General features: G+C 36.2%; 1 protein-coding gene across 1 annotated transcript in view; it reads left to right on the plus strand.

Moving 5' to 3' along the window:
- The first annotated feature begins 1,564 nt into the window (after positions 1-1,564).
- Positions 1,565-15,054, plus strand: part of TECRL (trans-2,3-enoyl-CoA reductase like) — a 1,178,878-nt gene continuing 1,165,388 nt past the window's right edge. Inside the window, exon 1 of the mRNA XM_053700120.1 lies at positions 1,565-1,744. Coding sequence (XP_053556095.1) covers positions 1,565-1,744 — 180 coding nt within the window. The remainder of the gene's footprint in view (positions 1,745-15,054) is intronic.

A 15,054-nucleotide genomic window follows, 5' to 3' on the forward strand; every position in this document is an offset into this window, starting at 1 on the left:
CATTTGAAGTTCAGATAGGGCATGGAATTTTACACAACTTTCTAATTTACTTTTATCATCAAATTTGCTTTGTTCTCTTGGTATTCTTAGTTGAAAGCTTAACCTAGGTAGGGTCATATGCTAATTTCTTAGCCTTTGAAGGCCACCTCTTATCTAAATGCAGTTGACAGTTTTTCACAGCTACAGGGTGTTAGTTCATGTGTTTTATATTAAATAACGGTGCTCACACACGTGGAGTTATTTAATAGTCAGCAGTAATTGCCTGAAATGCAAGTCTGTCAAAAGATCTGAGATAAGGAGGCAGTCTGCAGAAGCTTAGATACAAGGTAATTACAGAGGTAAAAAGTGTATTAAAGGGACAGTCTAGGCCAAAATAATCTTTCATGATTCAGATAGAGCATGTAATTTTAAACAATTTTCCAATGTACTTTTATCACCAATTTTGCTTTGTTCTCTTGGTATTCTTAGTTTAAAGCTTAACCTAAGAGGTTCATATGCTAATTTCTTAGACCTTGAAGCCCACCTCTTTCAGATTGCATTTTAACAGTTTTTAACCACTAGAGGGTGTTAGTTCACATATTTCATATAGATAACACTGTGCTCGTGCACAAGAAGTTATCTGGGAGCAGGCACTGATTGGCTAGACTGCAAGTCTGTCAAAAGAACTGAAAAAAGGGGCAGTTTGCAGAGGCTTAGATACAAGATAATCACAGAGGTTAAAAGTATATTATTATAACTGTGTTGGTTATGCAAAACTGGGAAATGGGTAATAAAGGGATTATCTATCTTTTAAAACAATACAAATTCTGGTGTAGACTGTCCCTTTAATATAAAAGTGTTGGTTATGCAAAACTGGGAAAGGTAAATAAAGGGATTATCTTTTTAAACAATAACATGTTTGGTGTTTACAATCCCTTTAAGTAACAAAATATTCTCTGGTATCAGAAACTGACAAATTGACAAAGATAGATAATGAATGAATTTAGAAACAGCAGAGTGCAGAAATGTTTACATTACACATTTTATATTGACACCAAATATTTCTCCTCAAATCCCTCATACATCATCAAATACACTATCAAATATTTTATTTGAGTTTTGCTAAGAATTCTAAACTATGAAAATAATTTATGGATCACTGAGTAAAGGTTTTAAATATGCAGATGTTTGAGGTTTTTTATTTTACGTAGAATATTGGTAAAAACAGGTATTTTTCAGAAAAAAAAGGAAAATAAATAAAAATGATGCCTAATATATTTAACAATAGAAATTAAAAGAAATTAATTAATAACAGTATTAGAAAATAAGATTAGGTAAAAAATGAAGCCGGTAATTATAAAGTTGCAGACATGTTAAAAATAGACATAGATTAGAAAGCTATTGTTGTTATAGGATTCTTCTTGACCTATTTATCAGTTATCCACCCCTTTATTTAAATTGTGAAGAGGCTGGGGGTTTCTTTATTTTGGCAAATAGTTGTTCAATGACATTAAAGGTTTGTGTTGAGTGCCCAGTTGCAATGCATGCAAAAAATAATCTCAGTCTTCAAGCCTACCAAACAGGCATGGCTCTGCAAGGAGAACGACAGTCTAATGAAAGGAAGCCTTTTATAACTTTTTCACAGTTTTTAATTTCTGCTGGACAGTTACGATCACCCCAGGCACTTAGACATTCTAAAGTACCTTACTATGAGGTTGAAATACTAGACACTGAAAGCAAAAAACAGATATGTGTTGTAGATAAGGTGAGTGAATGTGTTCATTATTTTTCTATAGAACATTCAAATATATTTCCTAAAAAAAAATGCAGTTATTTCCTGTGTGCATCTTTTAAAAAGCAACATTTTATTTATTTATTTTTTATTTTTTACTTAATTGTGGTTCACTTTATACAAAATTAATAATGTTTGTTACTTTAGATGAAAAAATACATCAGGATTAGGAAAAATAAGTTTTCAGTGTGAATCAAACAACATATCAGCTAAATGTTTTACATAGTTTAATTTAAATCTGAAAATACTTTGTAATTACAATGTGCATATACTTTATTCATTTTACATGGTAAGTGCAGAAATAATAGCTAAAGTACAAATCAAACAAGTTAACTATAAGTATATGGGACCAACATAAATGTCATAATGAGCAGAGAAATAAAACATATGATTGACAAAATGAAGTTTATCCAAAATTGATAATTAATAATGGATAATATCAATGTTGTTATACTGTTGTCTTTTACTACTATCAATCTAAGAGGATTTAACTCATACACACTCAAGCAGTTTGTGGAAATGTATATAGTGTAATATAGTCTCACCATTGATTTTATATATATATATATATATATATATATATATATATATATATATATATATATATATCAATGGTGAGACTATATTACACTATATACATTTCCACAAACTGCTTGAGTGTGTATGAGTTAAATCCTCTTAGATTGATAGTAGTAAAAGACAACTTGTTAAAATGAGATATGCAACATGTTTTTGTATATATTTAGACGATCTTAATTCCAATGAGTCCTTTTTTAAATTCTAAGAATTTCAAATAGGTTAAATCTTGCTTTTTATATTCTTTTGGCTTTGTTTCCAGCAATCGCCAATGCCTTGTTTATTTTTATCTTTGGCTGGACAATTAAACTGCATCATTAAAATATTATACTTAACATTCAGTGTTGCATCAGGTAAATGGGCGGCTATTACGTCCATCAAGGATATCAGTGGTGATGTCATTTGATGATGTCATATTATACAAGCACAGGCAGCACTTCTGGCTTCATCAATAACATGAACATCAAATGTGTGCTTATAATAAAACACTACTGTCTAAAACCATCAAATGTAACAATACATAAAAAGACTAAAAATAAAATGATGCTGTCCTATACATTTAATACATTCATATAGACCAATTAAGAGGTATAGTAGTTCGTTGTTACATAATTTTACTATATTTAGTTACATTTTTGCTTTGATATGTTATGTGCAAATAATTACACATTAAAAGGTTTTATTTTAAATTTTACACAAATGCATCTAAAATATCCTTTGGCAGTTAGGAACTATATTAAGACAGTTTTGTCCAGCTGGTACTGACAATAAAGCATTAAGTGTACCTTTATTTAACAAGCCTATTGAATAAATATTTGTCTTTTGAAATGCAAAATTATTATCTACAGGGATGCTAAAACGTATATTAAAAATAGATATTACCACACGTCAATAAGTATTTATTCCTCATAATAACTTCAATTTATCACATAATTTGGTTAGATTTATGACATAACTAAAAAGCATTAGTACCATGAAAACGTTAGTGTAAATATATACAGATTCTGTAATTACTGTGTTTCAAAATCTACAGATCTCAAAATTGCAGAAAAATGCAGTATATACTCCTACCTAAAAATAGCTTATTTCCTTGCAATGAATTTGCTTAAAGGGACAAGTAAAAATTAAACTTTTATGATTCAGATAGAACATGTAATTTTAAACAACTTTCCAATTTACTTCTATTCACAAAATGTGCACAGTCTTTTTATATTTACACTTTTTGAGTCACCAGCTCCTACTGAGCATGTTCAAGATTTTACAGAACATACGTATATGCATTTGTGATTGGCTGATGGCTGTCACATGATACAGGGGGAGTGGAAATATACATAACTTTGAAATTTGTCGGAAAAAAATCTACTGCTCATTTGAAGTTCAGACTAAGGGACCGAATTATCATTGTGCGAGCGGACATGATCCGATATTGCGGATCATGTCTGCTGCACATCGATAAATGCAGACAGCATACACTGTCAGCATTTATCATTGCACCAGCAGTTCTTGTGCAATGCCTCCCAATGCAGATTTGCAGCTAATCGGTCGCTAGCAGGGGGTGTCAATCAACCCGATCGCATTCGATCGGGTTGATTACTGGCAATGTCTGTCCGCCGCCTCAGAGCAGATGGACAGGTTATGAAGCTTCATAACTTGTGTTTCCAGTGAGCCTGAAGGCTCGCGAGAAACATGGGGCATCAAGCTCCATACGGAGCTTGATAAATATGCCCCTAAGAGCTATTGTATTGTCTATTTATCATGCATTTGTTTATTATGCAAATCTACTGTATTTCCTACATAAAAGTTGGAAAGGTATATAAAAAAATGTTCCCTAATATCAAAGTTCCAAAAAATGCACTCCAAGCTGTCCATACCCATGTGCCTTGCAAATGTAATAATAAATATTTAATTAATGTTGATGCTGTTTTTCCATTATTACTATGCTTAATCCAAAACTACTATAGCAACTTAAGACTTTTATAGTTCTTTAAATTATATATATATATATATATATATATATATATATATACACATTTATTTTATATACACACACATATATATATACACACATATACACACATTTATTTTATATATACATATATATATATATACACACACATATACACACATTTATTTTATATATACATATATATATAAAAATATTCACAATATTTTTCAGTTAGGGAAGTTTTTTTATTATTTATTAAAGTAGAAAAGTATTTGAATTGTTCTACAAATAACAGATGTTACAAAGCATTTGTAAAGTTGTTTAGATGTAAAATACTGGCTTGATAATCTTATCTCTACGCTAGACAACATATCAAATTACACTATACAGACAAAAGGCGAGACGTGACATTAAGAAACAAGAAAATGCTTTATTTTCATTGACAAAATAGACAACAAAATAAATTAAATGACCAAAACTATATTTATTGATAATGGTTCTTGGTGTGATAAAAAAAAGAACTATGCAAAACAATCTAAATATTTATTTACAGATTAACTAAACCTTGCTAAATCCTCTGAGGATAAAGTCTATGCACTGTGTTCCTGAATTCTCTGCACGTAGTTTCAGCATTTCTTGAGCCTACTTGATCCTTCTTTGTTTCTATTTTATCTGGTGGTTTGTGTTTACAGACTTTGCTTTTTCTTTCCTTTTTTTAAATTATTTTTTTTATAAAACTTCCCTGAAGTTTTTCTGTGCTTTCTTTAATAAACTTTAGAGAACAAATACACACAGCAGCCATCAAAAGTAAATCTGGAAGTTGAGGATTTTCATGTACTAAGCTGACATATCCAGTTGGGATTCATATCCACATCTGAGAACTGTGTACAAATTTACTTACTGAAATAAGATAGTAGAGGTCTTTTATTTTTATTCATTATTATTTATTTATTTAATTATAATCTGTAGCCATTATATAACTAACAATGAATATTAACCAAGTAGTGGTATAAAATACTTTGTACAGTAAATATGTTTATGTAAATTCACAATTTAATCTAATTTAAAACACTATACCACAAATTTGGCTTTATGATATAGTAAGAATATACTAAGCATTTTATAAAATATCCTAAACATATTATAATCACATTAAGAGTATAGTACAGTTAGAATATCCTATAAAATGTCCTAAACAGGTTATATTAAAGGGACATTATACATTAGATTTGTATTTGCATAAATGTTTTGTAGATGATCCATTTATATAACCTATACAGGTTTTTTTTTAAAAAAATGGACAGTTTTGCTTATCTTTAAATAACATTACGCTGATTTTCAGACTCTTAACCAAGCCCCAAAGTTTTAGAAGTATACTGATGTATACCTACTCCAGTTTGCTTCTGTTTGTGTAAAGAGTCTTTTCATGCAGAGGAAGGGGGGTCTACTGTTTTTGCTATACAACCACTTGCAGTGGGTGTTCCAGCTAACCTTTTCAACAGAGCTAAACTGGGAGCTTCTAAGAACGTTTTTACACGGTTTTATACTGGATTTTTATATCAGTATCTGTGCATATTATTCTTTAAAGTAGTGTCTATTACATGCAGTTAAAGAGACAGTCAAGTCCAAAAAAAGTTCATGATTCAGATAGAGCATGTCATTTTAAACAACTTTCCAATTTACTTTTATAACCGATTTTGCTTTGTTCTCTTGGTATTCTTAGTAGAAAACTAAACTTAGGAGGTTCATATGCTAATTTTTTAGACATTGAAGGCTGACTTTAATCTGAAATCATTTTGACAGTTTTCACCACTAGAGGGCATTAGTTCATGTGTTTTATATAGATAACATTGAGCTCATGCACGTGAAGTTACCAAGAAGTGACCACTGACTAAAATGCATCTCTGTCAAAATAACTGAAATAAGGGGGCAGTCTGCTGAGGCTTAAATACAAGGTAATTACAGAGGTAAAACATATTTTATTATAACTGTTGGTTATGCAAAACTGGGAAATGGGTAATAAAGGGATTATCTATCCTTTTAAACAACAAAAAATTCTGTTGTTGACTGTCCCTTTAAATGAAAATTGGTGTCTACTGTCCCTTTAAAGATATCACTGTTTTAGTGTTAGCATTATTCTCTGCAAGTGCATGTAAAGAAATAGCTAGATATTCTCAGTGCACCAGCATTTAAAATACTACAGCTGCTCAAAGTGCCAGTGGGGGCTTGTATCATGTCAGCAGTTAACAAATTGAGTCATTACCAGATGGTACAAGCACCTTGGGCTCTCTTAGCAAGTGCTGTGTTTAAAATGCTGGTGCACAGCGCATACTTAAATACACTTTTGAAACAGCTATAGTTTTTATTGGAAGCATTTTTACTAATACATGTTTATTAGAAAAAAATCTATTCAAAACTGAAATTTTGGCTGGAATGTCCCTTTAAATATGAATATGCTCATATGCAGTTGAATATGAAAATATTTTTTGGAATATTGTCAACTTTTTTTTACTTCAAATTCTACAGAATTTTCATTTACCACTTTTAAAAGAAAATTTTGGGCCGTTTGTGTGACATTTTTCAACGTTAAAGGGACAGTAAAAATATGTTTCAAAAGATAAATAATCCTTTTATTTACTTTTCCAGTTTTGGATAACTAACACTGTTATATTAATATACTTTTTACCTCTGTAATTACCTTGTATCTAAACTTCTGCAGACTGTTTCAGGCAATTAGTGCTGACTCTTAAATAACTACACGGGCGTGAGAACAATGGTATCTATATGGCACACATGAACTAGCACCCTCTATCTGTGAAACACTGTAAAATGCATTCAAATAAGATGTGGCCTTCAAGGACTTAGACATTAGCATATGAGTCTACCTAGGTTTAGCTGTCAACTAAGAATACCAAGCGAACAAAGCAAATTTGATGACAAAAGTAAATTGGAAAGTTGTTTAAAATTGCATTCCTTATTTGGATCTTGAAAGTTTAATTCAGACTAGACTGTCCCTTTAAGGTGGTTTAGCACTAATTCAGCTTAGTCAATTAAAAAACGAATTTATTATACTGGTGTTTAAACAAAAATACATATTTCTTTCTAATCTCCATCTTATACCTAAGTATAAATATATATTTATACATATACAATAATATTCACACCACCTAGTATGCAAACTGCAATTATAAAGAAAGCTTTTCTTATCATACAAAACTGATAATCCATCCTAAAAGATCAAATGAATAGACACAAGATGGGGTTAGGTAAACATTAGTTCACAGAAAATTAAATAACAGTATTAACCCAAACCTCCCTAGGAGAAACTCCCTAGGAGAACAATTTTCAGATGTATTTTACAGCAAAATAATAATAAATGTATACTTCAATACTGTTATAGTTTCATTAATGAGACATTTTATGAGTTGTTAAAATGTTGGTCATTTAATCAGTTTGTTCGGTCATGTTTTGAAGGCATTTATGTGATGTTGGTGTCCACAGTAGAACAGTTAGGAGACAATTGCTGCTGTTTTGATAATGGAGATCGACTTGCAATTAACAAATGTGACAAGGGACAGGTACAAATCGGATTCTACTCATTTTAAGTTGCAGTATTGGGGTCAATTTATCAAGCTCCGTAGGCTCGCCGGAAACAGAAGTTATGAAGCAGCGGTCTAAAGACTGCGACGGTGGACAGAAATCAACTCAATCGAATACAATTGGGTTGATTGACACTCCCTGCTAGCGGTCGATTGGCCGCAAATCTGCAGGGGGCGGCATTGCATCAGCTGTTCACAAGAACTGCTGGTGCAATGATAAATAAAGACAGCGTATGCTGTCGGCATTTACCGTTGTGCAGCGGACATAATACGCTACATTGTATCATGTCCACTCGCACATTAATAAATTGACCCCCTAGTATTATTCTTTATATAGGTAACACTGACAATTGGGACTGGGTGGGCCACACAGGGGGCACAGTATACAAGGGTAGAGGAATAAGGGTGCTGGGCTGAGGGGCCCCAAAAATGTGTCTCACCCAGGGCCCTGCAAATGTTAAGGGTGACCCTGATTGTCACTAGTGTTTAGCTTAAACATCTCAGACACTTTTCTGCTTTTCTTCACATATTTTTACCCAGCCTATGTAGTAAAAGTTTTATTTGGTAAAGCAGAACATACTTGCCTCATCTGTATTAGTTTACAGTTACTGATTTGTCACTTAGACTAATGAAAAGTGTATGGGTTTTTTTTTGGCTAATGTTATTCTGACACTCTTCAACTTAATCTACATAAGTCATACAACAGCTGCAAATTGTTAATTACGCCATTTAACTTGTGGTTTAAAAAAAAAAACCCGTCAGGCTAAAGTTTCATGAGACATAAAACAATTTCTCACTCATGCTTGAATGAAGTCTCATGACACAATTGGCATAGATAGGAAATCTAATAATATCAACTATAATTAGAGGGCTTATAAAGCAGATGACTTACCATTATTTATTTTACTATTTCTTTTTTTTTTTTTTTTTTTTTTAAACAATTCAACAAAATGTCTAGTTAGCAAAACAAATATTTTAAACTTTAAGCATTTTTCTTATTTTGGCCCAGATTACAAGTGGAGCCATAATATATTGCATGCACTTAAACGGGCAATAATTAACCAGCCATTACAAGTGGCTGGTTATTGCTACCATGACCTTGCGGTAGCAATTAGCGCTCAGAAAATTAAGGTTAGACCTCTGGTTAATTTTCTAAATGTCCCCCTATTGCCCCCAAATTTCAGTGTATTAATCTTTTTTTTAAAAAAAGCATCTTTATTTTTTAATAAAGTAACAGCATGAAGCAGTTATAACATAATTTATGCTTACCTGATAAATTTATTTCTCTTGTGGTGTATCCAGTTCACGGATCATCCATTACTTGTGGGATATTCTTATTCCCAACAGGAAGTTGCAAGAGGACACCCACAGCAGAGCTGTCTATATAGCTCCTCCCCTAACTGCCATATCCAGTCATTCGACCGAAAACAAACAGAGAAAGGAGAAACCATAGGGTGCAGTGATGACTGTAGTTTAAAATTAAAAAACACCTGCCTTAAAATGACAGGGCGGGCCGTGGACTGGATACACCACAAGAGAAATAAATTTATCAGGTAAGCATCAATTATGTTTTCTCTTTTAAGGTGTATCCAGTCCACAGATCATCCATTACTTGTGGGATACTAAGCTAAAGTACACGGATGAAGGGAGGGACAAGGCAGGTACTTAAACGGAAGGTACCACTGCCTGTAAAACCTTTCTCCCAAAAATAGCCTCCGAAGAAGCAAAAGTATCAAATTTGTAGAATTTTGAAAAAGTATGAAGCGAAGACCAAGTCGCCGCCTTGCAAATCTGTTCAACAGAAGCCTCATTTTTAAAGGCCCATGTGGAAGCCACAGCTCAAGTAGAATGAGCTGTAATCCTTTCTGGAGGCTGCTGGCCAGCAGTCTCAAATCTTTAGTAGCTTGTAAGTAAAACTTTAAAGCACGAACCACGTCCAGATTGTGTAATAGACTTTCCTTCTTTGAAGAAGGATTAGGACACAAAGACGGAACAACAATCTCTTGATTGATATTCTTATTAGATACCACCTTAGGTAAAAACCCAGGTTTGGTACGCAGAACTACCTTATCTGCATGGAAGATCAGATAAGGAGAATCACATTGTAAGGCAGATAACTCGGAAACTCTATGAGCCGAGGAAATAGCTACCAAAAAAAAGAATTTTCCAAGATAAAAGTTTGATATCTATGGAATGAAGAGGTTCAAACGGAAACCCCTGAAGAACTTTAAGAACCAAATTTAAGCTCCAAGGTGGAGCAACAGGTTTAAAAACAGGCTTGATTCTAACTAAAGCCTGACAAAATGCCTGAACGTCTGGGACATCCGCCAGACGCTTGTGCAAAAGAATAGATAGCGCAGAAATCTGTCCCTTTAAGGAACTAGCTGACAATCCTTTCTCCAATCCTTCTTGGAGAAAAGATAATATCCTGGGAATCCTGACCTTACTCCATGAGTAGCCCTTGGATTCACACCAATAAAGATATTTACGCTATATCTTATGATAGATTTTCCTGGTGACAGGCTTTCGTGCCTGAATTAAGGTATCAATGAATGACTCGGAGAAACCACGCTTTGATAAAATCAAGCGTTCAATCTCCAGGCAGTCAGCCTCAGAGAAATTAGATTTGGATGGTTGAAAGGACCCTGAAGTAGAAGGTCCTGTCTCAGCGGCAGAGTCCATGGTGGAAAAGATGACATGTCCACTAGATCTGCATACCAAGTCCTGCGTGGCCACGCAGGCGCTATAAAGATCACCGATGCTCTCTCCTGCTTGATCTTGGCAATCAGACGAGGGAGCAGAGGAAACGGTGGAAACATATAAACCAGGTTGAAGGACCAAGGCGCTGCTAGAGCATCTATCAGCGTTGCCTTGGGGTCCCTGGACCTGGATCCGTAACAAGGAAGCTTGGCGTTCTGGCGAGACGCCATGAGATCCAGTTCTGGTTTGCCCCAACGATGAATCAATTGTGCAAACACCTCTGAATGGAGTTCCCACTCCCCCGGATGAAAAGTCTGTCGACTTAGAAAATCCGCCTCCCAGTTCTCTACACCTGGGATATGGATAGCTGATAGGTGGCAAGAGTGAATCTCTGCCCAGCGAATTATCTTTGAGACTTTTAACATCGCTAGGGAACTCCTTGTTCCTCCTTGATGGTTGATGTAAGCCACAGTCGTGATGTTGTCAGACTGAAATCTGATGAACCTCATTGTCGCTAGCTGAGGCCAAGCCTGAAGAGCATTGAATATCGCTCTTAGTTCCAGAATGTTTGTTGGAAGGAGTGACTCCTCCTGAGTCCACGATCCCTGAGCCTTCAGGGAGTTCCAGACTGCACCCCAACCTAGAAGGCTGGCATCTGTCGTTACCATTGTCCAATCTGGCCTGCGAAAGGTCATACCTTTGGACAGATGGACCCAAGATAGCCACCAGAGAAGAGAATCCCTGATCTCTTGATCCAGATTTAGCAGAGGGGACAAATCTGTGTAATCCCCATTCCACTGACTGAGCATGCAGAGTTGCAGTGGTCTGAGATGTAGGCGTGCAAACTGCACTATGTCCATTGCCGCTACCATTAAGCCGATTACTTCCATGCACTGAGCCACCGAAGGGCGAGGAATGGAATAAAGAACACGGCAGGAATTTAGAAGTTTTGATAACCTGGACTCCGTCAGGTAAATTTTCATTTCTACAGAATCTATCAGAGTCCCTAGGAAGGAAACTCTTGTGAGGGGGGATAGAGAACTCTTTTCCTCGTTCACCTTCCACCCATGCGACCTCAGAAATGCCAAAACTATGTCCGTATGAGACTTGGCAATTTGGAAGTTTGACGCCTGAATCAGGATGTCGTCTAAATAAGGGGCCACTGCTATGCCCTGCGGCCTTAGGACCGCCAGAAGCGACCCCAGAACCTTCGTAAAAATTCTTAGGGCTGTAGCTAACCCAAAGGGAAGAGCTACAAACTGGTAATGCCTGTCTAGGAAGGCAAACCTGAGAAACCGATGATGATCTTTGTGTATCGGAATGTGAAGATAAGCATCCTTTAAATCCACTGTAGTCATGTATTGACCATCCTGGATCATAGGTAGGATGGTACGAATAGTCTCCATCTTGAATGATGGAACTCTGAGGAATTTGTTTAAGATCTTTAGATCCAAAATTGGTCTGAAAGTTCCCTCTTTTTTGGGAACTACAAACAGATTTGAGTAAAATCCCTGTCTCTGTTCCTCCTTTGGAACTGGATGGATCACTCCCATAACTAGGAGGTCTTCTACACAGTGTAAGAATGCCTCTCTCTTTATCTGGTTTGCAGATAATTGTGAAAGGTGAAATCTCCCTTTTGGGGGGGAAGCCTTGAAGTCCAGAAGATATCCCTGGGATATAATTTCCAACGCCCAGGGATCCTGGACATCTCTTGCCCACGCCTGGGCGAAGAGCGAAAGTCTGTCCCCTACTAGATCAGTTACCGGATAGGGGGCCGTTCCTTCATGCTGTCTTAGAGGCAGCAGCAGGCTTTTTGGCCTGCTTACCCTTGTTCCAGGTCTGGTTAGGTCTCCAGACCGTCTTGGACTGAGCAAAAGTTCCCTCTTGTTTTGCATTAGAGGAAGTTGATGCCGCACTTGCCTTGAAGTTTCGAAAGGCACGAAAATTAGACTGCTTGGCCCTTGATTTGGACCTATCCTGAGGAAGGGCATGACCTTTTCCTCCAGTGATATCAGCAATAATCTCCTTCAAACCAGGCCCGAATAGGGTCTGCCCCTTGAAGGGAATGTTAAACAGCTTAGACTTTGAAGTAACGTCAGCTGACCATGATTTAAGCCATAGCGCTCTGCGCGTCTGGATAGCAAAACCAGAATTCTTAGCCGTTAGTTTAGTCAAATGAACAATGGCATCAGAAACAAAAGAATTGGCTAGCTTAAGTGCTCTAAGCTTGTCAAGTATGTCATCCAATGGAGTCGCTACCTGTAAAGCCTCTTCCAGAGACTCAAACCAGAACGCCGCAGCAGCAGTGACAATTGCAATGCATGCAAGGGGCTGTAGGATAAAACCTTGTTGAATAAACATTTCCTTAAGGTAACCCTCTAACTTTTTATCCATAGGATCTAAGAAAGCACAACTGTCCTCGACAGGGATAGTGGTACGCTTTGCTAGAGTAGAAACTGCTCCCTCCACCTTAGGAACTGTCTGCCATAAGTCCCGTGTGGTGGCGTCTATTGGAAACATTTTTCTAAAAATAGGAGGGGGAGAGAACGGCACACCTGGTCTATCCTATTCCTTAGTAATAATTTCTGTAAACCTTTTAGGTATTGGAAAAACATCAGTGCACACCGGCACTGCATAGTATTTATCCAGTCTACACAATTTCTCTGGCACTGTAATTGTATCACAGTCATTCAGAGCAGCTAAAACCTCCCTGAGTAACACGCGGAGGTGTTCAAGCTTAAATTTAAATGTAGAGATATCAGAATCAGGTTGCATCATCTTCCCTGAGTCAGAAACATCACCCACAGAAAGAAGCTCTCCTTCTTCAGCTTCTGCATATTGTGAGGCAGTATCAGACATAGCTCTTAAAGCATCAGTATGCTCTGTATTTCGTCTAACTCCAGAGCTATCTCGCTTTCCTCTAAATTCAGGTAGTCTGGCTAATACCGCTGACAGTGGTGAAATGACTGCCGCCATGTCTTGTAAAGTAAACGCTATGGGCGCCCTAGATGTACTTGGCGCCATTTGAGCGTGAGTCCCTTGAGCGGGAGTCAAAGGATCTGACACGTGGGGAGAGTTAGTCGGCATAACTTCCCCCTCGTCAGATTCCTCTGGTGATACATTTTTTAAAGACAGAATATGATCTTTATTGCTTAAAGTGAAATCAGTACATTTGGTACACATTCTAAGAGGGGGTTCCACAATGGCTTTTAAACATAATGAGCAAGGAGTTTCCTCTATGTCAGACATGTTTGTACAGACTAGCAATGAGACTAGCAAGCTTGGAAAACACTTTAAATCAAGTTAACAAGCAAATATAAGATAACAAATTTTGTCAGAATTTGAAAAACAGTGAAAAAAGGCAGTAAATCAAACACATTTTTTACAGTGTGTATAATAAGTTAACAGAGCATTGCATCCACTTGCAAATGGATGATTAACCCCTTAGTTGAAAAAACGGATCAAAAAAACGATATAGACATTTTTTAACAGTCACACCAAACTGCCACAGCCTTGCTGTGGGCCTACCTTCCCCAACAAACGATTTTGGAAAGCCTAAGAGCCCTTTAGAGATGTCCTATAGCATTCAGGGGACTCCTGGAGGAAGTTGGATGTCTCAGTCTGTAAAAGTTACTGCGCAAAAAAGCGCTAAATTAGGCCCCTCCCACTCATAGTAACACAGTGGAAGGCCTCAGGAAACTGTTCTAGGCAAATTTAAGCCAGCCATGTGGAAATAACTAGGCCCCAATAAAGTTTTATCACCAAAGTATATATAAAAACGTTTATACATTCCAGCAAACGTTTTATATTGTAAATATAAAATAGTATTACCTCAGAAAGTAAGCATGATGCCAGTCGCTATTAAATCACTGTATTCAGGCTTACCTTACATAAATTTGGCATCAGCAGCATTTTCTAGCATTCACATCTTCTAGAAAAATCTTAACTGCACATACCTCATAGCAGGATAACCTGCACGCCATTCCCCCGCTGAAGTTATCTCTCTCTTCAGTCATATGCAAGAACAGCAATGGATCTTAGTTACAACCTGCTAAGATCATAGAAATCACAGGCAGATTCTTCTATTTTTCTGCCTGGAACAAAATAGTACAACTCTGGTACCATTTAAAAATAATACACTTTTGATTGAAGCAAAATAACAGCTACATTTCACCACTTCTCTCTTACTACCTCCATGTTTGTTGAGAGTTGCAAGAGAATGACTGGATATGGCAGTTAGGGGAGGAGCAATATAGGCAGCTCTGCTGTGGGTGTCCTCTTGCAACTTCCTGTTGGGAATGAGAATATCCCACAAGTAATGGATGATCCGTGGACTGGATACACCTTACAAGAGAAAAGGGGCTAAAGTTGCAGGTGTGGTGAAAAAAAGCACTAAAAAATGCCTTTACATGGTGGTCTATGAGAACTGTATGTTCCCAGCAAATATATATGTATATGCTTAT

Source organism: Bombina bombina, chromosome 2 (assembly GCF_027579735.1).
Source record: "Bombina bombina isolate aBomBom1 chromosome 2, aBomBom1.pri, whole genome shotgun sequence".
NCBI classification, from domain to species: Eukaryota; Metazoa; Chordata; class Amphibia; order Anura; family Bombinatoridae; genus Bombina; species Bombina bombina.